The sequence below is a fragment of the Colletotrichum destructivum genome, chromosome 1 (assembly GCF_034447905.1).
Source record: "Colletotrichum destructivum chromosome 1, complete sequence".
Taxonomy (NCBI): domain Eukaryota; kingdom Fungi; phylum Ascomycota; class Sordariomycetes; order Glomerellales; family Glomerellaceae; genus Colletotrichum; species Colletotrichum destructivum.
This window is the reverse complement of record NC_085896.1, coordinates 1,999,720-2,025,010: the sequence shown is the minus strand read 5'-3', so window position 1 is coordinate 2,025,010 and position 25,291 is coordinate 1,999,720. Positions and strand designations below refer to the sequence as shown.

At 55.3% G+C, this 25,291-nt stretch overlaps 7 protein-coding genes across 7 annotated transcripts; 5 read left to right on the top strand and 2 right to left on the bottom strand.

Moving 5' to 3' along the window:
- Positions 1-1,965: 1,965 nt before the first annotated feature.
- On the top strand, positions 1,966-6,124 carry CDEST_00625 (Putative zn(2)Cys(6) fungal-type DNA-binding domain-containing protein). The gene is made up of 4 exons (XM_062916784.1): positions 1,966-2,837; positions 2,904-3,955; positions 4,026-4,620; positions 4,694-6,124. Exons 1-4 carry the CDS (start codon positions 2,447-2,449, stop codon positions 4,855-4,857), a joined length of 2,202 nt encoding a protein of 733 aa, XP_062772835.1. The 5' UTR covers positions 1,966-2,446; the 3' UTR covers positions 4,858-6,124.
- A 3,737-nt stretch (positions 6,125-9,861) lies between these two features.
- CDEST_00624 (uncharacterized protein) lies at positions 9,862-10,212 on the top strand (the record flags this gene model as incomplete). The annotated part of the gene is made up of 1 exon (XM_062916783.1): positions 9,862-10,212. One exon carries the CDS (start codon positions 9,862-9,864, stop codon positions 10,210-10,212), a length of 351 nt encoding a protein of 116 aa, XP_062772834.1.
- Positions 10,213-11,231: 1,019 nt separating this feature from the next.
- Positions 11,232-14,133, top strand: CDEST_00623 (uncharacterized protein). Its single transcript, XM_062916782.1, has 3 exons — positions 11,232-11,335; positions 11,397-11,525; positions 11,674-14,133. Exon 3 carries the CDS (start codon positions 12,269-12,271, stop codon positions 14,066-14,068), a length of 1,800 nt encoding a protein of 599 aa, XP_062772833.1. The 5' UTR covers positions 11,232-11,335; positions 11,397-11,525; positions 11,674-12,268; the 3' UTR covers positions 14,069-14,133.
- Positions 14,134-14,381: 248 nt separating this feature from the next.
- CDEST_00622 (Putative protein KTI12/L-seryl-tRNA(Sec) kinase, P-loop containing nucleoside triphosphate hydrolase) lies at positions 14,382-16,192 on the top strand. Its single transcript, XM_062916781.1, has 2 exons — positions 14,382-14,480; positions 14,548-16,192. The coding sequence occupies exons 1-2, from the start codon at positions 14,475-14,477 to the stop codon at positions 15,709-15,711; spliced, it is 1,170 nt and encodes a 389-aa protein (XP_062772832.1). The 5' UTR covers positions 14,382-14,474; the 3' UTR covers positions 15,712-16,192.
- A 1-nt stretch (position 16,193) lies between these two features.
- Positions 16,194-18,019, bottom strand: CDEST_00621 (uncharacterized protein). Its single transcript, XM_062916780.1, has one exon. It carries the CDS (start codon positions 16,925-16,927, stop codon positions 16,637-16,639), a length of 291 nt encoding a protein of 96 aa, XP_062772831.1. The 5' UTR covers positions 16,928-18,019; the 3' UTR covers positions 16,194-16,636.
- A 385-nt stretch (positions 18,020-18,404) lies between these two features.
- Positions 18,405-18,566, bottom strand: CDEST_00620 (uncharacterized protein; the record flags this gene model as incomplete). Its single annotated transcript, XM_062916779.1, has 1 exon — positions 18,405-18,566. One exon carries the CDS (start codon positions 18,564-18,566, stop codon positions 18,405-18,407), a length of 162 nt encoding a protein of 53 aa, XP_062772830.1.
- A 1,957-nt stretch (positions 18,567-20,523) lies between these two features.
- Positions 20,524-23,533, top strand: CDEST_00619 (uncharacterized protein). The gene has a single exon (XM_062916778.1). The coding sequence runs from the start codon at positions 21,229-21,231 to the stop codon at positions 23,428-23,430; it is 2,202 nt and encodes a 733-aa protein (XP_062772829.1). The 5' UTR covers positions 20,524-21,228; the 3' UTR covers positions 23,431-23,533.
- The last annotated feature ends 1,758 nt before the right edge of the window (positions 23,534-25,291 follow it).

Below are 25,291 nucleotides of genomic sequence, written 5' to 3'. Positions count from 1 at the left end.
GAAGGGGGGGAGGGCAGCGGGATTATGGAAGAGCGTTGGAGGGGGCCGATGGAAGGTCGTTTCGAATCTTGGCTGACTGGTTATTGAATAAGCAAAAGCGTGTGGCAGCTAGGATGTAGAGCGGTGCACAGCTAGCGTGTGGCCATGGTTCAGTTGGTTTGGATGCTTCTATCTTGGGGATACTTGCCCACTGCTTCGAAACCGGTCAGAGTGTAATCCAAGAAGGTCTCCTCGAGGGAAGATGTGAGAGAAGCGGTTTGTCCACACAGACGACCCCCTGGGCTAACCTTGGCGAGGTCATTACCAGCCATTTGAGTGTAGTCAGAGTGCTATGCCAAGTTATGTTTGTTCGGACTTGGGACTCTGAGCTGTTGTTTCGAGGGTCACAAACTAGTTTCGTAGCCAGGTGGGTCAAGGAGACGACAGCCGACGGGGCTGAGGGCGGCCTGGTGGTATTAGATATTCTGCCCGGCATCCCGTTTTATTCAAAACGCGCCCTAGCGAAACTGCCGAATTATGGGTGCTGCAAGACGGCTTCACATTCTCACAGAGGCAGACGGAAGCGAACTAAGGGCCGCGGCAGGATGCCGGCGGAGCCAGGCGAAAGCTCATGACGCTTTTCCTTTCTGCAGTGAAATGGGTGGCGGCCTCATTCAGACTGTGCTGGTGCCGGCGAGGAGGCGGCGCCAAACGGCTTGGGTGCCGTTTAGCTTCTAGAGGCCCGCTCGCTTTCGTGTGAGCAGTCATGACCGGCACATATCAGCTTGTGTTTCTGGCGTGTAAGTCCTAGTCAGGCGACGTGTGTACTGAACCTAATCTTGGCGGGGGATGCCAGGCATAAATCTGATCGTACGACGGGCAGGCTCATGGCTTGCCAACCATTGTAGTTGAAGGTATCGACAGGCGGAGGCTGGCATTGGAAGGGTTGATGGACAGTCCAGTGGTGGTATTGAGCGTCCAGTGTCGAGCATGGAGATGCGGGAAGGCATTTGTTTCCAAAGACATGTCCGTGGATTGGTGTCTGGGGACGGTTCATGATGGCAACGTGGCGTAAAGGCACGGCGCGTGAGAGATCGGTTTGAGTCAAGGCCATTCCCAGGATTGGCGTGCTGTTGTGACGCCCGCAATCCTGATTATTGACGGGGAGCAGGATGCAAATGCCGAGTGAGAGAGGTTGGAGAATAGCGGCCGTTGGGTCAGGGATTTGGGACTCGGACCGGTTCGCTGCTGCGAGCGCGTCCGTCGATCTCTGAGAAACCTGCCAGAGTAAGGAAGCCAAGAAACCATGTTCTCGGGTGCACAGTTTGTTCATGTTCTTGATCTTGGTAAATCGACGTTGGAGTCATATTCTCGGGTTCAGTGATCGGTGTTAGATTGAGAGTGACATTGGTGAAAGGAAGTAACAAGTACAACGCTTACCCCCGCCCCCGAAGCGAGGTGGGAAGGAAACCCAAGGCAGTGCTGACTGCCCGCCTGTTTCATGTTCCTAGGTGGTGAGAGTTGGGGTCGTGTCTGCTGTCGCGACTTGTTGAAATGCGACGCCAGTCTGGTAGGACACTTGTGAAGAGGTCCTGCCGTTCCTCATCATCGAGCCACGTGCATCCCGGTTTCCCCCCCCCCCGTTGCAGGCGCCGAATACGCTTCGGTCACCCGGTGTGGCAAACGGCTCTCCCGCGCGGCCTAGCCCCGGTGAACGGCCGGTGATGGATCGGGCTAGCGAAGCCAGCGTCCAATCGATACACTGGCTCGGGACCCGCCCTCGGTCCCAAAAGAGGTTTAGCAAGCTGAGGCTTGTAGGCCACTGGGGGCCCAGCTGGTTCAGCACTACAAGCAGCAAAAGTACCGTACAGCGCGGGATATACGGCGGCGGCGTAGCTAACTGGTTGTCGCTGGCGTGGGTGATACCGGCCGTCCACTTGTATTAATCTTGTTGGCCGCCCTTCTTCGTGCCCTTTTCCCATCGTTCCCGCTCTCCTGCATGACTTTCCCGAGCGGTAAAGAAGGCCTGAGAGAAGAAGAAAAGAGCGAACCATCAGATTGACGACTGACTCCCTGCTCGAGTTCGACCGGTTAAAGGTTTGGAGCGGCGATTCCACATGGTTCTTGAGTGTTGAAAGACGACGACGAACACACGTCTTGCATTTTCGTTTACCCAACAAAGGCTCAAAGTCCTCCCCGCCCGCGGCGCGCGCCAGTTCCCGGGATTGGGTGTCAGCATACGTAGCCAGCAGCCAACGCCGCCCCCTGGACAGCTGGCCATCTCACGTTGGAGAAACAAGACCGCCTCGATTTTCGACGAACAAAGAGGTTCCATTCTCGTTGACTCGAATCAAACGACCCGCCCCCGAAGCACTTGGCGGTTTATCGATTTCAAAACGGCGGAACACTTCCGATTGCTACGACCATACCACCAGCGTCAAATCCGAAGCGGAGAGCACCGTCCGCGATGGCGTCTGTCTCCTCGAGGGGCCCGACGCCTCACTCCCCATACGATGTCCAGTCCGCCGCCGACACGGACGAGTCGTGGCAGTATCTGGACTACGCCTCGTACCCAGCCTCGGTCGGGTTTCTCCCTAGCCCGGTCAGCGGCAGCTTGAACGGCTACGCCGTCGTCGGCCACCGCGCCACCTCGGACCCGACGGGACTTTCCCCGCTAAACCTCGACCTCGACCCCGACCAGCCCGCCTTCTCCGCCGCGAGCTTCCCGGAGCAGCCTGAGGCCTTTGCTGCTCCGGGCCCGTCCGCCGCCGATGGCCAATTCGTTGCCGCCGGTCAGGAGTCGCATTTTCTGACACCCCAGGGCTACCTCTTCTCTGGAGACCAGGTTAACTTGAACGGTGAGTGTGGTCTTTCACATTTGGCTCCGGCCCTTTACGTCCTCGAGCTGATCGCTTTCCGCGCAGATTTGACCTCCTTCATCAACTCCTTCCAAACGAACACCCCCCTGAAGGGCTTGGAGACATACCCCCAGCACCAGCAGGACAGCATCAACCTATCGCAAACCTTGCATCCCGATTCCAATTCGGATCCATGGAACCCGGCGAACCTCAAGGTCGACAATGGAAGCTCCATGTTCTTGATGGAGGGCCTCTGTTCATCGTCGCAGGGCTCCGCGACGACGAGCCCGCCTCGCTCGAGCCCGACCTCGCCCGACCTCAAACACGAAGGCGACAAGGCCGCCACATCCAGCCCCATCCGCAAGGTCATCGCCGGCAAGGTCGAGAAGAAGAAGGCCGGCGAGCCGGCGAGCAAGTTCGTCATCGTCACGCCCCACTCCATCAACGCCCATTCGGGTCGGCCCAATCCGTACGAGTGCTTCGAGGCCATGAAGACCCAGACGCGCGGACGTAAGGGCCCGCTGGCCAACGCCACGAAGGAGAGTGCCCTGCAGGTCCGTCGCCTGGGCGCATGCTTCTGCTGCCACAGCCGCAAGGTCAAGTGCGACTCGGAGAGGCCGTGTAAGAACTGCAAGAAGATCGCCCTCCAAGTGCCGCAGGTCGTGTGCTGGCAGTTCTCCGACTTCCTCACCATCTTGTTCCCCGACTTCATGCGGCGTCACTTCCGGAAGGATCAGATGTCTCACTTCATGGCGGAGAACGTCGACCTCGACGCCGTGGAACTGGCGCCTCGCGAGGTCGAGCTCTTTTCGGGACTGTCCGCGTCGCTGAAAGTAAAGGCTAGATTCTTCAACCCCCGGACGGCCGAAGTGCAGCAACATTACCATCTGCACATACAAAGAGACAGGGTGGACCTTCAGGCTAGGGGTACGGCGCCCATGGTTTTGGAGCTGGACTCGGCGGCACAAAGAGACGCTTTGAGAAAGAAGGTCAAGGGGTACCTGGCCGCCATCGCTGCCGAGCCCAAATACGCCAAGTCCGTGACGGAGTCAATACGGCATACCGAGCTGCCGAAGAAGGTATTGGACGTCGTGCAGAGGTATGCTAGCAAGTCTGATGTAAGATGCCTCTCCGCCTCCGCCTAACCTCTGTGATGCCGCTTTGCTAACCAAACCCCTCTCTGTCCAGTCTGCCATGGTCAAGAAAGCCCTGGCGATATACGGCGCCCATTTCGTCATGACGCGACACCTATGCATCACCAGGCCGAGTGTCGTCAGCCTACAAGACTCGGGTCTTGTGCCGCAGGAAGTGCCGTGGGTGACGCCGCGCGTGGTCAACAGGCAGATCAAGGCGGTGATCGACGAGCTCCTGATGCGGGACATGCAGTACCTCTTCGAATCCTTCTCCAAGTCGCTCAAGCCCAAGTCGCGACGGGAGTGGGCGCCGTGCATGGCGTCGTTCCTGGTGCTCTGCCTGTTCATGGAGTCGGTCGAGACGGCCGCCGACAACTTTGTCGTGGCGCTCAACGAGATCAGTCTGCGGAACCACACGCCTCCCGAGTACAAGCGCCAGGACGCCCTCAACATCAACCGGGAGGTCGAAAACATGCCGTTTAAGCAGTTTGCGTACCAGTTTCACCAGATCTACCAGACGCACAGCCGCGACACGTCGACGAGGCCGTTCAACCCCATGCTTGATAGCTCGTGGGCCGAGCAGGGCGATCTGGACGGGCCGGCGATGGAGATGGTCATAGGGTTGAAAGAGTTGCTCCAGGGCGACAGCTGTAGGTTTCCCGAAAGCTCCCCGATGGTCGAATCATCCTTTACTGACGCGAGGCTTTCTTCTCTTCTTGGCAGTCGTTGAACTCGACTTCCTGACGATGGACCCGATTCTCCCCAGCAACGGCGAGCAGCACCCTTTTCCCCGTGACGTCTCGGTAAATTATACGGGTCGGCTACTCGCCAAATTTCTGCTCTCTTTCCTGGACGAAAAGTACATCTTTGGCGAGAGCATGATATGAAATAGCCATGGTCTATGTGGTTTATGCATTTCAATGTGGAGTTCCGGCCTTATTTAAAAGACTAATCATCAAATACCCTCTGCTATTGTTCGGGCAGTCATCTGCGCGTCATGTCGAGTTTAAACAATCACTGCGCTGGCAGAATAATGACATTCGCCGAATGCGCAAGCATAGAGTGAACACACCAGCCGCCTCTCGTGCAAGAGCGACGTGATATGTTCGTCCGATTTTAGTCCTGGAGCCACACTGGTCTCAATGGCAGCAGGGTGGAGCGGACCGGTTGTCTAGACCGTTGGTTTTGTTCTCCCACTCGAACGATATAAAAAGTAGTTGACACTCTTGCGCAGTAAGATCGCGAGGTGTAGGCAAATCGTGGGGTTTGGTCAACGTGTGACCGCTTGTTCGCAATTGCGACACTCCAAATATGAGGTCTTCTTGCGCGTGCCGCCTGGGGTGGCCATCGGCACTTGCAGATGAGCCCACAGAGAGCGTATTGGTCCAGATACGAGGCCAGCTTAATGTCTTGTGATGGAACGAGACAAGTCTGACACTCGATGGACTGATCAGGACCATACATAGGAATCCTGCCTCTGATTGGTTTCGGGCCCGCGCGCGAAGATGTTTGGATGTCGATGAAGAGCAAACGGACAGGATGAAGAAGGGAAGAGCGTGAAAATATACTTTTGCGAGAAAAACACGTCGGCTGGGAAAATATGGGGCCGCCCTTCCTCAATCACGAGGTTCGCGAGGTGCTAGCCCTGATTGGTTCTGTACGCTTAGGCAGCAATGCTTACCTAACCATGCGACCGCAGGCAACGACACCTCTTGCTATATTGCCGCGAACCACCTTTCTCCGTTTCCTGTTTGCCCTTTTTCCTCTTTACACACTTCGCACCAAAATAATCAACCGACCACCAACGTACTTTTTCCAGTTGTGTTCGGTCAGTTTGAGTGCTAGAGGGAAACTGGGCTGTGCCTCCCATCCGATTTTGTCGCGTTCTGGTTCCGTCAATCATGACGGCGCACATCACCGAGAAATGTCAGTGGGGGCGTGATTTCCGACATACCAAATCTTCGCAACGGCTGTGTTGTTGGGATGTACTCTGTGTCCTGTCTGACTCTGTCTATGTATCCGTCCGTATCCCAGCCAACTGTCTTCGGTGCGCCTTGCCGGCCGGCCGCTGTTAGTCAGTCAGCCTAAGGCGACCGACTCACACTGAGATTGATGCCTATCACAAGCTACCAGAATTGTCAATGTCAGTCATCCGGGCAGTGCGAAAACCGCCCGGCTTTCGACTTGGTGTCTCTCTGTGTCATTGTTCCGTTTCTCCTTCGCCGCCCCAACACAAGAGCACGTACGTGCTCTCGACATCTTCTTACCGAGGCGCAAAGCCACCGTCTGTCAAGGGTTCCCTTATCCACATACACATCAGTACACACACATGCGCGCGCTTTTGGTGATGGATGCCTCGATCGGTCACACGCAAGGCGCGTACATGTCAAACCCCGTGATATGGTACTTCCCGTTGTTTCCAGACTTTTTCGTCTTGCTATCGCCAGAGAGACTGCTTTCCAGGCAGCTCCCCCCTTTTGCCTGGAAAACTGGGTACGCGCCCTCCGACCGTCTGGGACCCCCATGCCCACTTCGTCTCCACGACCCAGGCATCACAGTGCCCCAGCCCCCACGACCCCAAGCGGCATGCAGTCTCGCCGTAGCGACAATTTGTTTCCTTTCCATCCTCCATTTTCGACTGGAGGGGTGTTTGTCACTTCGCGGCATGCCATCAACGTCGTCACATTCGATCTGACTCACGGGGCAATGGATGTCTTGGTCTGCCTTGCCGCGGCGGGGTCCAAGCCGCATCTGGAGGGGTCCAAGATCAAACCCGAATTCAAGGCACCCGATCTAAGTGTTCCTAGCTTGTTTGAACACGAAAGCAATGAACGAATCAGACGACGCAATTGCCTAATTTTTAGGAATATACTTAGGCTGCGTAAACCGAGTGTACCACTGTTGCGCGAACGCGCGTTGCGGGTTGGTACGGGTTTGGAGCATTCCATGTCTTTGACATTGTCATTATCGACTTTTGTAGGTTGACATGGCTGTGTCGACAAGTTACATACATGACCATGACTAGGGGGTGTAGGTCAGGCCGACAGGAGCAAGGCATCTAGTGTCTGCCTTTAGAGACGTACTCTTCGTCTCCCGAGTGACTCAATCGAGGCAATGAGGCTCATTGTTGGATATAAAATGTTGGTGCCTTAACCTCCTCTTGCCACCAACTGAGTCCAACAGACACTTTTGAAGACAACACTCACACGCCTTCATCACAAGACCCTCACTACCTCATACCAAGACGGCCTTTCGAGTCATCCCTTACCAAAATCCAAGACATCAACAGTCATCAGTCAACATGAACTCTACCACCTGCGCTACTCTCAAGATGCTCTCCAAGCAGGGCGACGACGGTTCCAACTCTTTCCCCAACGACCCCAGTGAGTACCACCTGTATCTATGTCACTATCTGACACCATAGATGCTAACGCTCGATAGCCAACGGTCAGTAAATCAACAAGTGGACAACGCGGGCTGAACCGGCACATCATTTGTTTTTATCAACGGCGTTTACGGGAATCTCTACACCACACACAATACACGACAACATAAAACTCAAGCATGTCGTCTGCCTCGCGGCTTCCCATTGGCTCGAACCACGATATGGACTATTTAGAAGGAGGATGATCACGAGGTGTGGCTCACCTTAGGTTAGCATGATACCGATCATAGGGCTGAAAGGGACCAACGGGGCAAACCACATTAGTCTCTCTGGGCCCTGAGGCCTGCTGCGGTACCCTGCATCACACAGCGGCGTTTGGGACATTTTCGACATCAATTATTGGACGGAGAGGACCTTATCATTGAGGGTGTGTACACTAAACGACAGCTACGATAGGGGATTGAGCATCTCCGCTACGCAGTATAGGCGGGAATTGACATACGTATACACGCACTTTTTATGCAGAAGAGGGTCTTCCGTGGTGTTCTTTTCAGCGGGCCTCCAGCCTTCTCAGCCAATACCAGACGTTCTCGATCCGCTTTAGGCAATCGTGACATGTCGACTTGGTGGTGGACTTGCGCCCTTCGGCAACGGGACTGATGGGGAGTGGGAGCGGGAGGGGCGGGACGTCGGGCCAACTGGTGTCATCCGACGGGCTCCTGACGATGAGGCTCAGCGGTCACCTGTAGTGGTGGGCTTGGAACGTATTTTCTGCTGGACTGAGGCATGCGTGAGACTGTTTGATGCCTTTTCAGGAAGAGCATGGAAGTATTTTGTGTCTAGCGAACGAACCCTACCTCCTCCTTTTGTTTTCTTTTTTTTTTTTTTTTTTTGGCTGCCAAATGCTGCTCGAAAGCGGTACAAGTCGGCGTATTTTACGCATTTGCTTGGCAAATGATATTGATTTTGCTGAGTTGATCGTTTACCAGTCCTTAGAAGCACCTCAAATCGATTGAAATCCCAAGATCAATACTTACAACGGCCGAATTCGCTGTTGACTTATCACTGTAGCCTAAACGGGCCTCGTTGCGGCTCAGATAACCTTGTCACACCGACGTCTTGTATCGACACCACGTGCCCCTTCGGATGCCCGGGGATTTGCAAAAATTGATCCAGGTCTTCTGTTGCATGGGTTGTTTCCTGTGAGGGGTAGCAGATCGTGGCAAAGTAACATCACCACCCGGCTAGGGCGGGCCGGGCCTTTCCAGGACCGTGGGAAGTGCTACATTTCAAAGTGACCCAATGTTTGCAGAAGGGTGAGATACCTCGTTTTCATAAAGGGCTCCATTGCCTAGCTCCAGGGTTGTTTCCTGGCAAACAAGCCAGCCGGTTTTAACAGCAAGAGTGGAAACCACTTTGTCAGCCATCTCTCGTAACAATAGGCTGGGGTTAGGAGAAAAAAGTCATGAAGTGACTTTTGCTCGAACCAGATTATGTATCATCAGCCATACATTGTTCTTGTGGACATACCATACGATCACCTTTCTCTATTGACTTCGAGGCCTGCAAGTCGGTCACCGAGTGGGCAGCACGATGTGCACTGGTTGAATCTCCTCAAATTCTCCAGCCATGGAAGAAACTCGTCTCGTGCCTGCAATCTATACAAGCATCAAGTGCTCCTCCTTAGTGTCACATGGCATACTTGCCTGTCGGGATGATGTGGAAGCATACAAACAAACAGATGTATGGTCGAATTCTTTTCCTCGGTCCAAGACAACAGAGTCTTTTCTTCTTCCAACCTCATATCCCAAAACACTGAAGGCAAACATCTCGAGATTCTACCTTCTACGCCCATCGATATTTCGAAAATTTCCTCCGAGACTCCTTTCTATCCACCATGGACCTCCGAGAAACATCTGCCATTGACCAATTCGCAGCATGAGTCTAGAAGCTGCAGATCTCTGCAGACAACGACCGTCACAAGAAGGATCGAATTACCCATGACCATCTCTTGTCTGACGTACTCATCGACCAATTCAACGAGCAAATGATGATAACCAAAGAAACGTCTGTCTTTTTCGACGTAGAAATGATAACCAAGACCACACAGATGCCCCCAGCATACTACCATGCTCTCAACAGGTGAATAAGCTTAAGCTCCTGTCTATATTCAATATGCGGCTCGAGAAGTATCATCGCTAAAAGTGTTTCCTCCTCCGAACCATGACCTTACCGTACAGAATCAACGTCCTCATGATGATCGTAGAGAGCGAGGAAGGAACGGAGGTTCTTCTCCGGCCTTACAACTAGCCCGACGAGCCAGCGCTGCAACTCTAGGACATGGTGCCGCAAGGCAGCATATGTCTTGTCAAGAATCCCTACTTCAATATGGCCAACGACAGCAGCTACAGGTTGCGAGTGGACCATGTCTGAGACTTCTGCCTGCTTTCCGGAGACGATGAGCGCATTCCACCGAAATGGGGATCAGTGCTATAAAGAAACTCAGATGTCCTTGAGCGACTGGGAACTAATCTACCGCTGCGAGTTGTGCGAGAAGAAAAAGGGAGTCCTAAAGCAGACATTTCATAAACGCCAGGACCTTATCCAGGAGGTCCATCCCGCCGTGGCCACTTGCGTAACCAAGGCCCATGAGACCACCGTTCTCAAGATGCTCTCAAAACTGGAGGACACCTACGCTAACGTCAATTTCACCCAGCGTTTGACGGTCTGGGAAATTTACCAAGCGCTGAGCGAGAGACACGTGGTTAAGGGCAAGGCCATCAGTAGTCTTGATTTGGCAATCAAGGGTCTCGAGGAGCTCGACTTCGACATTTTTGCGTCTCCTCCCAGCAAGTGATCCGGAAGACAGGTGCTAGGGACCAAGAAATGAGACCATGTGAACGAGTCCCTTCTCATAGTCTTCCTCGCCATGTATACTGATTACTTGAAGGTCGCGTCCAGGTTGTGCGAGGCAGTAAGGGGTTGTACCGAGACCTCGTACCTCATGCTTTGCGGGGAGAAGGAAACATTCGGCCAGTTCGAGTACTTGAAGCAGGCAGCAAGTCTGAGAAGGAGCCGCAAAAGGAGAAGGGGAGAAAGGTTGCCTGATTTCTAGTAGCATAGGCCTTTAATGCGAATAACAACTTTCGGAGCAATCGTGCGACTCCCCTGCCGTGTGTAATCACTTTTCCCGTGCTTAAGATCTCGCTCGCTGGAGTATCGATACGTCAGATTGTCTTGCAACGGTGACTCCTCAGCTCGCCTAGTTGTGCACTGATGTTTGCTTCTTCCGCGCGGGGGGGAGGAGAGGAGGGGCTGAGACATAACACATGCTACGACCCAAGTACATGAATTTTTATCCTGTGATGTTTATCGTGTGAATTCGGACTTCTGTTTCAAAGGCCGAGTCACAAGTTCGAAGTTATCCACTTCGGCGGCGGCGCATGAGGACAGTCTTGGACGTTAGATCCCTTCCATAAAAGTCAACCAACTCGTGAAAGCTGGGCTTCGAGCAGATTTGCTTTTGCAAGATTCTCGTCCCGTGCGGTTCCCCGCTGCATCTTCGGCTAAAGCAGGCCTATGCTACGGCGTAAAGGGATCATCGGGAGATGTTCCAAACCAGATGTACCTCAGTAAGGATGTCTGCCTGTTGTCAGGTCGTCGCGACCATTCCTTTCCCGTCACAAGCTGCTCAACTACGAAAGCTTGGCAGGGAGCCAACGAGGTCGAGATGTATGAGGCTGCGATAGTGAGGGGAAGGCGGGGAGAGAGAAGGCGGACAACAACAACATAGATCAGGTCGCATGATGTGTTATAAGACGAGAACATCCCGCACCTGGATCAGAATTAGTGTGTCTCCCTCTCAAAGCCCTTCACCTCCTGTCATTTACCAAATAAACCATTACGAGATCTCGGCCTCAGCAGTTGACCTGACAAAGCGTCCTGGTGTACTTCGGGTGGCCAGTCCTCCCTCTCTTGTGGTGAGCCCCACCGGCCCATTCGATTCAAACCTGGCACCTCGACGTCTAAATGCTCCTTTAGCGCCTCGAGTCCCACTTTCTCATTCGCTTGGAGTGAGAATGACGCTCGATTCTGAGTGTATCGTCAAGAACTTTGCTGGCGAGGATACCGAACCGGAACCACAGCCTCCAGCACCACCACTCGACCCATGTAAGTCTCAACTTCTGATCCCTATTACTTAATCAAAATCGACGTCGAGCATCCCCAATTCTTTTGCTCCCAGCACAATGTATCATCTAACACACAGCCCACGCTGCGTGAAACATGAAAGAATGCCTCTAACTCTCTGATTCGATAGTTTGGGGTTCCTCACCAGTTGCGCGCTGACGCGCACGCGGTTATTTGCAATTATGAACGCGTTTAAGATGGATGAGTTATCTGTGACGACGTAAACGAAGTAAGACTGCAGATTGGCGGAGCCTATACTTAGTCCATGTATGCCTTTTTAATATATGTTTCCGCTCCCTGGTCGATGACTCGTTATCTACCGACCTGCCTATACATGATGAGAAGCATAATTGAAGAAGCCCGGTAATGTCTTCAAAGTGATAGGTAGCAGTGTCTGAAAGGTAGGTAGAAGTCTCGTGACACAGAAGGCATAATGATCTGTGATACTCCCACCAGAAACTTTAGACTTTGATAACGTCTTTCAATTTGGGTGGTGTAAAGCGCTGGGGGGAACGTCATAACAGCGGACACTCGACTACCTAAGGTAGGTAGGTACCGTAAATAAGGTTTTGTGCCTACAAGGGCCCCTAGGTGAGTGCCTATCCACCTATGTGGGGATCCACTTTGACTTTAATGGGCACCCGCAGGCACATTTCCGATCGCGTCGTCCAAGCCCACTCCATACGCGTCAAACCCCACGTCTCGCGATAGAGCTCTGGTCCGACATGTCCGCCGTATCGTCCCCAGCTTCGTTTCAAACCGCACTTCAGTCGCCCGATGCCGCCGACACAAAGAACACGCCCGCGACTCCCGCAAAAATCAGACCTATGTATTCCCTTGCGGACCAGCTCCCCCGCGAGCTCAAGGAGCACTGCCAGATCTACCTAGAGGAGCATCTATGTAAGTTTGACTGCAGCACCCGGCCCACGACCATCGCCCCCTCCGCTGACAGGCATCTAGATAATGGCGCGCTCGGTCTCTTCAACAGCCTCCTCACCTCAGGCTACTCACGAAAGGAAAAAACCACCAGGAAACCCATCTATGTCCCGCCTTCAACCCACCTCGGTCTCCTCAACACGCTGGCCATCCACCCGAGCCACACCACCCGAGCCGCCGGCTCCGACCGTCTCGAGGTAGGGTCGCAGGCGCTCGACTACCTGCGCAACCTGCTGGTCATCGTCGGCCCCATCAATGCCGGGCTCAAGGACGCATTCCGGTTTCACGGAGTACAATATGGTCGCCGAAGCCGATACCACGACGAAGACGACGACGATTTCGACGGAGACCAGATATCCAACAATAAGCTTGCCAGCGAGGACAGCATATGGCAGCGCGCCCAGGATTTCTGGGCTGTTGTGGGATGGGCCTTCAACTGCAGTAGGATACATTCCCACCGCTGGCGCTTCTGGAAGGTATGGTTGGAGTTCATGCTGGATGTTCTCGAAGCCGATCTCGGCGAACGAAAGCGCATGGACGAGGACGCGCTGGCCTCTCCGCAGGCTCCGCAGCGCTGGGACAACACACGGGGGTCTATCCTCGTCATGTATATCCAGCAGAAAGCCGACTCTGGCAGGGGCGCTCTGAGGATGATCCTACAGGCCATGTTTGCTGATGGCTCCAGTTCGTCCATGGCCAAGTTCTCGGAGGTATTTAACAAAGAGACAAAGGGACTCGCGAGCGACGACAAGAAGCGGAAGCGGACAGCCATGCTCGACATCGACAACGGCCAGTTTGGCGACTACTTCCACGACCCGACGGACTCTGAGCCCTCGGACACGGGCACGCCGGGAACCCCGCGCACGCCAGTGAAGAAGGCAGGCGATACGATTACGCCCCTGGCCGATTCCATCCCACTTCGTCTCAGGCTGATGGAACTCCTGTCCGAGGTTGCCTACGATCTTCCCGATACGTTCATGGACCACAACGAATATCTAATGGAGCTGTGCAGGCTGCTCAAGCAGCAACCTCTGTCGTTCTTCCACCAATTCATCAAGGACATGGGCGTCTACGTCCAGCGCTACGGGGGTGCATTCAAGGTCGACCTCCTGACCATCCAATTAGACCAGCTGCTACCCAATGGATACTTGGATCCAAAAAAGGTCTGCAACGGCGAAGAGACTGGCGTCATAATCAATGCGGATGTTCTGGAGCTGTGCTACCTGGGTATGCATGCTAACACCATCGACCCGGACGACAACGCCAGGGTGGCGCTGATCCTCGAGAACCTCCTTCACACGTTGCCCGCAGAGGACGTCAGGAACGCCGGAGACCGGCTCCATAAAGCTGCTGCTCGAGGCATCGAGGCGCGCGAGGCGAAGGTTAAGGGTTCGAATAGGAGGAGCGCGACGACCCCGAACCGTCGGGGTCGTGGTAGGAAGGGCCCGAATGCGCGAGACTTGTATGCCAAGCAGATGATGGACCTGGCAGCGGAGCGCATATTGCTCTACATTGAGATCGTGGCCGCGCATACGTCCAACGAGAATGGCGATGAAAACAAGGATGTGGATCAGAAGATGGGGCTGTGAAGAGAGAGGTGTTGTTGTCAAGAGCAATATGAGATATTAGGCGTTTGAAGGGAGCTACAAGATTCAAGATACCCAAAACCAAAAGCCATCAAGGTTCAGTATTTTTTTTTTTCTTTCTTTTGGTAGCTTGCACGGTAGCCACCACTGTTTGCGTCTGCTTCGTTTCATACGTATATCCTGGGAATCAATGAAAAGGATTCCCTCAGCTTACTCGCTCACTGTACACTTTCCTTGTACTCTCAACCACTTTGGTTCAACCATACAAAATCTCAATTGGGTAGGTGGGGTAGCTGATCGCAGCACGCGAAAAAAGTCCCCTTCAAGGAACCCCGCCAAAGTCTGTCACTCACCTTCCGCTCCATACCGCAAGTCGTCCACGCATGACGAGCCGAAAGCCACAGACAAGATGCCGGTAAGCAAGCCGCAGTCTATAGTGTCGCAAAATCAGGCCCAGCTTGATCACTGACACCACGTGACAGTTAATCATAGTATCCGGCCTCCCGACCTCGGGCAAGACGCACCGCGCGAAACAGCTTCAAGCGCACCTCGCCGCCCGCATCGCCTCGGGCTCGGCCGCAACCACTACCTCCGCCCCGTCCTCCTCGACGACGTCCGCCGAAGGGGCCGCAGCGAGTACCGGCGGGAGACAGCCCTACAGGTTGCACTACATCTCGGACTCAACCCTCTCCATCCCGCGCGACGTCTATGACCTCGACCCGGAAAAGGTGCGCGCGCACACGCGCTCGGCCAACGCCTCAGAAAAGGACGCCCGCGCCGCCGTCTACGGCGCCGTCAAGCGCGTGCTCTCGGACCGGGACATAGTCATCCTGGACGGGCTGAACTACATCAAGGGGTGGCGGTACCAGCTGCATTGCGAGGCCAAGGCCGTCCGGACGCCGAGCGTGGTGTTGCAAATTGGTTGCGGCGTGGAGAGGGCCAGGGGCATCAATGAGGAAAGGTTAAGGAGGAGGGCGGAAGCCTCTACAACTACGACGACGACAGTGACTACGCAGGCGGCAGAGAACGCCGAGAAGCCCGCGGGGAGCGACGACGACGACGACGACGCAAAGACGGAGGCGGACGGAGAGGAACAGCCCTACGAGCCGGACAACTGGGAGAACCTTGTGTTCCGGTACGAGGAACCGAACCCGATGACGCGGTGGGACAGCCCGCTCTTCACACTCATCTGGGACGACGACGACGCGCAGGCTGCCCGGGTCTTTGACGACGTCTGGGACGCGGTCGCAGGGACGGGGCGCAAGGTCGTGAAGCCCAACCAGGCCACCGTCCAGCGCAGCCGCGACGCCGGCGGGGACTACCTGTACGTGCTCGACCGCGAGACACAGGACGTTGTGAGGCGCGTGCTCGAGGCGCAGGGCGATGGGGACGAGGGCGGCGGCGAGGTCGCCGTCTCCCGCGGAGCCGCAGGCCCCCAAGGAAAGGAGGAGAAGGAGAAGGAGGAGCTGGTGGTCAGGCTCCCCGGGCGCAAGGTCGGGCTGCCGCAGCTGCAGAGGCTGAGGAGGGCCTTTGTCGGGCTGAACCGCGGAGGCATCGGGCTTGAGGGCGTGGGCAACTTCAGCGTGGAGAGGATGAGGGAGAGTTTCGTTGGGTACCTCAATGACACGTTTGACCAGGAGGCTTGACGTCGCAGTGACGCATCGGGAGACGCATCCGTAGAGTCTATACGATTGATACCCCCTCTCCCCCTCCTTCTTCCTCCTCTTCAAATGGTTCAGTCACAAAAGGACCGCCCGTGAGGCTCTCACGAGGTCATGTCAAAAACAAGGCGACTTTAAGTTACGAATTTTTAATCTGTTTGGGGGTCGAAAACTCTACGAGCTGCCAAGGACTATTTTATGTTGATCGTCCCGATATCGACAAACGTTTGGATGGGCTATTAATACTCTTATCTTTGGCCAAGGTGGCTAGGCGGGAGACAGACTGTATAAAAGCAATCACTCTCGATTGCGATTGCACACTGGCACTCGTGACTTGGACGACATCATTTGGCGTCTCGACCGTCGCGGTTCAGTCATCTCAGAAGCACGAAACACTCGGCTGTTATTCCACAGGCACACACACACACACGCGCGCGCAATTGGTTGGAAACGTCGTATCCACGGCGGCAAGCGTCGACTGGCGCATTAGCAAACCATCCGGGATCAAGATGTTGGCTGATACTGCTTACGCGGGCTAGACCATGAGCCCATCACACTATGGAAAGAAGGGAAGTTCGAAAATGATACCAATCACTCGCAAAACGCATGCATGTGAGAGGAGGGGTATGATTAGTGTGCCGCAATGCTGTCTCTCCGAAAACCGGTATTTGTCTCTGTTCGGGCGGGATCGCTGGTTCTCCAAGACCAAATCAGGAGATTCGTGCGTCACCCCTCCCTTTTCTTGATAGACACAGGTCGACGATTTGAGCGAGGGTCGACCACACTCGATCTGGGAAACATGCAGACTGGCTAAAGTGTCCCCCGCGTAATCCCAAAAGGCCGGCCAAGGCGATTTAAAGCTCCTAGAAGAGTCTGGGACGTGTTGGCGCGGCTCCTGATTTGGCCTACTTCATACCTTGGTAATGGTGTTGAACGGCCGACAGAGATCTGAGCGAGTTTTCTGCGAGCCTGCCAATCGCCAAGAGTTACATCTTGCCCAAATCCCAGTTGAGCCAAACAAGTATCGGGATGACTTGGCGGCTCTTAGCAAGACAAGACATCCACCCGGGTTCCCCAATGGACGCTGATGCGGCTCACCAAGAGGACAACACAGTACTGGACTTGCGACGTGTTGGAATCCGTTCCAGGTTTGGGATGACTGAGACGAGCGAAACAGCGCAGCTACGCGCCGCAGCTTCATCTGGTTTTTGGCATGCAGCCTGGAAAGTGGAGCGTTAGGTAGGGAGGCCCTCAAGATGCGACGGGGAGACTTGACTAGACGGTTTCTTCGAGAACGGCAAGCTTCATTGCGCCCTAGATAGATTTCAAGTTGTTTGAGGCTTGGTTCTCGACATAGGGTGGAAGCATGTCGCGAGAATTGGCCGGGCAAAGTGCAATAGCACGGTTATCTGGAACGGCAAGCACCGGCCACTAAGTGAGTTCGAGACGGCGCTGGTGGCCGTTTGCTGGCCAGTGCAGATGTGTCGGTCGAGTATTGAGTCGTGAGTGTCGCGTGTCGGGATTCGCTGCTGATTGCCGCGTACAGCCTGAACTTCGCCAGCCTCTCCCCGCCCTCACACCGAGTCGGCCACCGCTCAAGACGGCACAGGTTATGTGTCATTGTGAGAGTTGACACAACGCAGGGTCCCTGAGCACGAATCCCAAGAGACTCAATTGATGGCAAAAACGGGCGGGCAAAGAATCAAATGAAACCGTCCGCATCCGCTGGGAAAATATCAGTAGGAAAATATGGTAGCAGGATGGACTGGCCCAAGTGCTCGTGTCATGTTGTGGGGTGAAAGCTGAGGCAGACACAGTTCGTCTAGGGCGAAGGCAGATAGTTCGACAGTTGGACGGGGGGGGTCAGAATGGATAACAACGCCGTCGTGCCCCTCGCCAGCTGCAGCAGGCCGAGCCAGCCAAAGAAACGGACAGTGGACGGGAAGGGAGGGAGGGACGATGAAAGACGGCAAGGCGAATCGCCAAGCCTTTGGCCGACCACGAGTGATAAGCTTTGCCAAGAGGGAGCAGAGCCAAGACGGGCAGGTGTGGGAAGGACTGGGACTTGGGTCTGGGGGAAAGAAGCACGAAGAACGGGGGGAGAAGGGGAAAGGAGAGAAAGCTCAAGCCACCTACCAAATCCCGCAAGCCCGTGTGCCCATCTATTCGTGATTCCTCGTTCTCGTCCAGCTGTGGGCTCTAGCTGAAGCCGGTTGGAGGGAATGTACTAAGGGAGACAGGGAAGAGCGATCGATTCTGGCACGCTGCAATTGGACGAAACCCGGCCAGTGTGATAAAAACAGGCACATCCAAATCAACATCAAGCGCACCATCACAACGCCCGGGCATTGAGGTGTCCAGTCCCATTCATCCTCTTGCAACCCTACAGAGTACATAATACAGCTGTTGTCCGAGGGGCTCGATGCAGCCCACGAGAATCCGAAATGAATCATTGGCCGAGGCCGAAATAGAGAAAGGGAGAGAGAGCCAACATTCAGGTTTCGAACCCCCGCCCCCCCCCCCCCCCCCCTGATGTCACCTGCCTACCTCTCTTCTCATCTCCCGGCCCCATGCGAGTTGGTGTGCGTTACACTTCTTCGACAGGGCATGGCGGCGACGCTGGGGAAGTCTGCAACAACGTAGGCCAAGTCGGCATCGACTTAAAAACCAGCTCGTTCTTACGGAAACCGTCCACATACTGTCCCACGAACGACCTTTGCAGCAGAGGCCATGTCCAACCATCCCTGTGTCGATGAAGTTTTGCCGTTGGTCTGAGCTTGTGTTCTTCTCCCATTTTGCGGACTGTAATGATGCGCAAATCGCCGAGAGGAGAAGATCATGCAATTCGAGCGACTCATATCCCCTGGTCGCCCTGGTCGCCCTCTCGATGAGCATTCACCTATTTGGATGCTGGTTCGCAGCCATGGGTTGCAGCTGACCCGTACTTCTCGCCCAAAGTGCTCCCCCATTGGACACTGCACGGTGCGCAGATGGGCTCGAAAGGGGGGGTGGGAGGGAGGGGGTGCACTGGAAAGGAACGTCGTGCTCGAGATCCCTGACACAGTGCCGGATCCTGCGAGGGATGGGTCACTCCATCATTTCCTCTTCCAGCTCAGTGGCCGCCCAAGCGAGGCACGGCAAGTGGTGGGCTTATTTTGCAGTGGACTCACGCTACGACTCTTTGCTTCACCTTCTTCCACCGTCCTTTGTCATCCGCCCACAAAACGTGCAGCCCGAGGAAGGGGCATAGCACACGCACTTTGGTATTAGTTCTGCTGACAGCGCCACACCACCTAACTGTATCTGTATCTCCTGTGCCTATCTGTAGTCTACCTGCACTCTGCAGGTTTATCGGTACAAGGTACAGGGAAACGAGATCGAGTCCGTGTCGCCACCACCTAAGATTCAAGCCCTCGTTCTCGACATTTTACTCTCCAAGCTTCCACACCATTTGCTGCGTCTTCTCATCGCATCGGGAGGAAAAAGCACCGAGGAAGGCTTCCCTTTTCCTCCCATGTTCCAAAATGCCAAGACAAAAAGCTGCGAAGCCCAAGGGAAGGCCGGCGACCATCTGGAATCCAACATTGATCGGCACAGCTGCTGTCTCCGTCTCAGGGTGTGTCCCTCGAGGCGGAGAGGCTTAGCCACCGTTTGGCCGTCCGCGAATGGCGAGCACGCCCTCTTTCGAGTGGTGGAGACGCTGATGCACCCCGGCAAGTCTAGCGCCGGGCGGACGGTGTGTCTCACCTGTTCAAGTGTCTGTACGTCCGGACGGATACTTTCCCGTGTATTAGCTAAGCAGTCAAGATCCGTCAGTCAGCTATGGTAGCGTATACGCTCCTCGTCATCCGCCTCTGTCTGTTTCAAGGCAGGCCTGGAAAACGCTTGCTCGTTGGACAAGCTCGCATCTCTGGGCAAAAAAACATGTGTTCAGAACCTCGCGGACGTAGGAGGTATTTCGCGATGTCATACCCCAGGTTCTCTGTCTAACCGCACAATGCGCATGCGAACGACAGATGACTTGACCGACGTGACAATTCATCAATTTCCCCCCTCCGTCTGATCTCGATGGCCGGGCTGCAGACAGAGTTCAAGCGGAGCCCTTGCCCGCCTTTTTCGCTGCAATCTTCATGCGACGGGATTGCACTTCTCACTCTTCTGTCTCTCCGAAAGCGTGTCAATCAATTTCTCGCAACCTTATCCCGGTATCAGATCTGCCCGCTCTGCTGCTTTACACTCTTTCTCGGTCACGCACGCAACGAAAAACCATGGTAGCTCGACTTTGGAAGTTGGACTGTTTGCCGGTCGACGATGCCTTGTCATTTTCACCTTGAAGAAGACGCTGAACCCCCTTTCACTCACGTCGTGCACAATACCTATATTTTGCAACGGCGAGGGACCCTTTTTCTTGAGATTTGTCGATCGCTCCTAGTCTTCTCTCCTCTCGGGTCTGCCAAGCTGTCAGTACACGATCGCACAGAGTCTGGAGAGTCGGTGCCTCTGACTCGGTACTGTACAGTGGGGTGACTGTGCGCCCGAAATCAGAGATACTTGATCCCGCTCAACTCCGCAGTGGCAATTGAGGGTGTACCGTCTAAGTGGACCCGTATCCGGTAGCATTCAACACAGTGAAGACATCCTGGCTGGCACCGAGGGGGGGGGGTACTTTTAACACACTGACCCATCTTTCACAGTGTGGTCAATCGCGTTCGCACTAGCACCGCCGTCCCCGGCACCCCCTTCTACGAGAGAGTGTTGCTGCTGTTCTCCCCCCTTCTCCCATAACCATCCGCTTCCCCCCGAACTGCTATCCAAAACACTTTCGAGACGGTCTCCGACTCCACCACGAGCAGCAAGAGCCTGATCTGGCCAGCACGAGTCCGACAAAGCGCAAAGAACACAGCGCGCCACCTCCCCGTCCACGTCGACTCATCAGGCCCCCGAAATAGCGCCCGGTCTCTTTTCTTCCCCCGGCCTCCCTTTTTTCGCTCTTCCTCCCCCCAAACACTTCCGTCCTCCCAACAATCTCTCGGCGCCCAGCCTGCGATCCCTCCCACAATCCCCCCACACGCAAGCCTTCTTGGAACCTATTCTCCTTTACGGTCGCTGACGACTTCTAACTTGACCCGGTTTATTAACACTTCAACTGTGACCTGCTGTCACTATTCTACTTATTCTTGGAAGCCTTTGAACAACCGATGCTTCGTCCACCGAACTACGCGTCAGTTCTCTAACAATTTTGTGCGCGAAATTGGAAGCCGCCCGGACTCGTGTTCCTCAACTACCGCTGCAGCCATCCGTCCGACCGAGCCCCCGAATCCACGTCCCTCGACGACAACAACCCGACGCCGCCGCCAATCGCCACTGCGAAACCACCGACGACTGCAACGTCTCTTCGATGGCGAGTGTTCGCGAATAGGAGGAAGCCTCTTCTGATCCTCACCTGCGGCTGGCCGCTCTGTTCCTCATCGACAAGCAGCTCGACGAGTAGGCACCGCGACCATGGGGAACGTAAATCCTCTCCCCGATCTGGGGGCTGCGGGAGCCGCCGCCGCCAAGTTTGTTACCGCCGCACCCATCATTATCGCAAATAATGGTGTAAACTACGAAGAAACCGCGACCGGAGGCGCGGTGCAATACAAAGACTTCCGCGATCCCTTTTTCTCTCAATCCATTTTCCCCGTCTGCTACGCACTCGCCGCGACGACTGTGACGGCATATATGCTTGTTATTATGCTTTTCATCACTCCTCGATCCTTTCTCGACGGCGGAATTGTATATCTGGGTCGACGCGGGTTTACCGGTGGCGGAACGTCAAACGGAATTAGCATCGGAGGACGACCGTGGCTGCAGAAAGTGGCCGCCGTTACCGTTGCAATCTCACTCACGATAGCCAGCGCCGACACCTTCAAGGTGGCGGAGCAGCAGTATCAATGGGCAATTCAGGACGCCCAAAAGATGCAATCGGAGGTCATGGACGGCACGGAACTGAAGGTCATTCGCCTGATTTCTGACACGTTTTTGTGGCTGGCGCAAGCCCAAACTCTCATCCGACTCTTCCCACGCCAACGGGAAAAGGTTATTATCAAGTGGACTGCATTCGCGCTGATCACGCTGAACCTCATCTTCAGCGCTCTCAACAGCTTTCAGTTCCCCACCAGCGGGAGCAACGGCAACGCCCGTCCCCGGAGCTTCGTCAATGCCATCCCCGCTCTCAGCTATCTATTTCAACTCTCCCTCGGCCTCTTGTACGCCGCCTGGGTCATTTACTACTCCCTCATGAAGAAGCGATACGCGTTCTACCATCCGTTGATGAAGAACATGGTTTTGGTTTCCACCCTCTCCCTCTTCGCCATCCTCGTCCCAGTTGTCTTCTTCGTCCTGGACATGGCCAAGCCGGAATTCACGGGATGGGGAGACTACGTTCGTTGGGTTGGTGCCGCGGCCGCCAGCGTGGTGGTTTGGGAATGGGTGGAGAGAATCGAAGCTTTGGAGAGGGAAGAGAAGAAGGACGGTATTCTTGGCCGCGAAATATTTGACGGCGACGAAATGCTGGAAGTATCTGCCTCGGAGTTTCCTTGGCTTAGAAGAAGGAAGAATCGGCATGGCGGCCGGGACGACGGTGGCCAAGATGGCCCCCAAGGTGGTGGAGCCGTCGCTCAAGGTTCTCCTTCTGGTGGCAGAGGCAACCTTTGGCCCGGCATGACACAAATCGCCTCCAGGTACCGTGTCAACCACGCTCAGGCCAATGCCGAACCGCACAACGCCCAGAATGGCCAAAGATCTATGGGCGGTCTGTTACGCCCGCCAGTGTGGCCTTCACGGCCCGCCCCCGCGGTAACTCCCGTGAGCCGAACCGACACAGCAAGCGCAGCGAGCACTGTGTATGCCGTCAGATACCAAATGCCGTCGGAAGCAACCTCGCGGACGCCAGAGGTGGCGCCCCAGGATGCCCACCCGCCTCAACGCAACCCAGCAGCTGCCATTTCGAGGAGCGATTCGGCATTCTCAAGGAGCAAGTCAGTCGCTAGCGACGACGAGCCCGCGATGGCGGCTCCCATCCCGAGACCAGCGACTCACAAGGCGGTTGAAATGGACACGGAAGCCCAGGAAGACATGGCCGCGAAGGGCAGGAATGGATGGAGATCGCTCATCGCCAACCCGCTCTTCCGGCGAACCGCTCGGGATCCACCCGCCGAAGTGATGGCTCATGCCGAGTCCAAGTCGGAAGCCCGTGGCGGTCACGATGATGCTGGAAGATGGGATCTCCGGGCCCGGTTGGAAGACTTCGCAGCGACACAAGCCGAGAAGATCAGAGAGAAGATGCGCCCCACTCCCGAGACGGACAGTCTACCAGTCACCGTCATCCCCGCGCCACCGAGGCAAGGGGCAGCATTGGCTCAACTGCTGGAAGAGGAGAGAGGCCAAGAGACCCTGGAGCGTGCGGCATTCACCAGAACTACTAGCGACGCGTCTGCCCTCTCTCCCCAGCCTGCCGGTGCACTCGGCCGGACAGCGAGTAACTTCTCCCATCTTTCACGCGGCGCGAGTCAACCTCCAGAAGCGGCAACGCTGCAATTGAGCAGGCCGCCGCTCTGGCCCGGTGTACGACCTCAACAGCAGGAGTACGAGGCCCAGTCACCCAGCGCGCCTTCCCATGGCCGGCGGTTGGGAGATGACTCGGGCCCGCCGACTACTCCCTGAACGGGTTTGTGCAGCCGAAACGACGTTTCTGTGTCGAATTTTTTTTTCGACGAAAAAACGAAGCGTGGCGCTGTGGGCCCAATTTCTTCCTCTACGACTTCTACATCGCGAGCAATCATGACGGCGCATCACCAAGGGGAAAACGGACGGCTCCGGCAAGAGCCTTGTTCTGCTTTGTTTGGGAGTTTTACCGTGTATATTGTGTGGCGGGACGTAGATGTATATGGGGCGATGCTGAAGGGTGATGACGTCTTGCATGGTACGGTGGGGGGTGGAAAACCAAAATCTGCTGCGAATTAATGAGAGGGACCGACGTACGGCACCCATGTATATGTTTGGAACGAAGGGACAACGGCCTAGCCGGCGACGCAGGCTTAGATGGGCGTTTACTTGGCATTGATTTTCCATGGGGCAATGGTCAAAATATGACCTGATTTTAGGCACTGGAGGGGAAGCAAGCCAATGCGCTCAGATACAATAAGACCTCATGTGGGCGAGGACAACCAAAAGAGGTGGGAACTGGGTTTGGAAGAGATACCAAGACGCTGTCGGAGAGGTGTGGGCTTGAACATGAGGTGGTGAGAGGAAGATCAAAGCGATATAGTTTCGCGAATGAATTCAAATCAGTTAAAACAACAAAAACTCTACCTGCCTCGTACTCGAGTGATTCCGTGGCCACGCCGGTTGCCCGTAGACGGGAGACAAACCCACGGGACGCAAAGATTCTCTGGTCTTCCTATCGGCATTCTTCAGTCCATGACTCCAGGCTCGCCCACCTGCCAGTCCGTCCCGGTCCCAGGGACCTCATCGGGCGGGGACAAAACTCGTGCTCGAAGCGGACCCGACAAGGAGGGCCGCGTCAACCGCCACCAAACAGACTTTCTCTTGATGACGACGGCCCCTCAAAGGGTTGCAAAGCGAGGCATTCATCACGTCTGACGGGGCTTGGCGGGGCCTGGCGGGCACAACAGGAAGTGACGATCAAGTGAGAATCAACTCCATATTCGGATCTTGTTGACAGTCCACGGCACTAGCCCCCGGAATTTGGCACACCCCCAAATGACGAAGCTCCTCCTGCTCTCCCAGAGAATATCAAAAGGATCGACTCAACTGATGTTCTAGGTCGTGAGAGTCAGGGGGGATTTGGGCTGGCTTGGGGGGTGGCCCGCAAGTGGCTTGGCGAAGACTTGTTTTCTCGAACTCTTTGAGACTGCAGTTTGGTGTCCCAGACAGTCGGTTCCTAGTCTGTTCCGTCTAAAGGCGCCCGTTCCTGTGAGCCTTCCGGTCTCCAGAGCCGTACACGGCTCGTCAGGCCAAGGCTAGGTAGATCAGGAAACCCAGGCGCGTAGCGGGTGGCCGCCAACACAGGAACCGTTCCAGCGGTATCGATAAAACGGCCTGGCCACGTTGTGTAAGCTTGGCGCTTGGCGACGCGTCTCTGTCGTGAAAAGCAAGCGGTGGAGAAATGCATGTGCCGGGGCGCTGAAGGGCTGCCAAGTCTTGCTACGTGGTGGCTGACGGGCGTGACAAGCAAGCGAGACGAGTGCCGCTCAAGATAATACGAGAGAGATCCTTCTCTTCACGGTTGCATCATGACATCACTGACGGATAATAATTGATTGACAGATGGAGGAGCTGGTTCGTGTCTTCATTGAACCTCCGTAGTACCCGGGAGGCAAGAGCCACTAGAGCCATGAGATTTGCGGCGACCGCGGAGGAGGAAATGGGCAAGTGTGGGGAGTCGATAGCAGGAATTCGAGTGCTGCTGACGGCTGAGCCGAGATTCGGGAGGCAGCATGGCGCCACGCGACACGCGCACAGAGTCAGTGGTCGCCCGACCAGTCCTGGGACAGCCGGACGA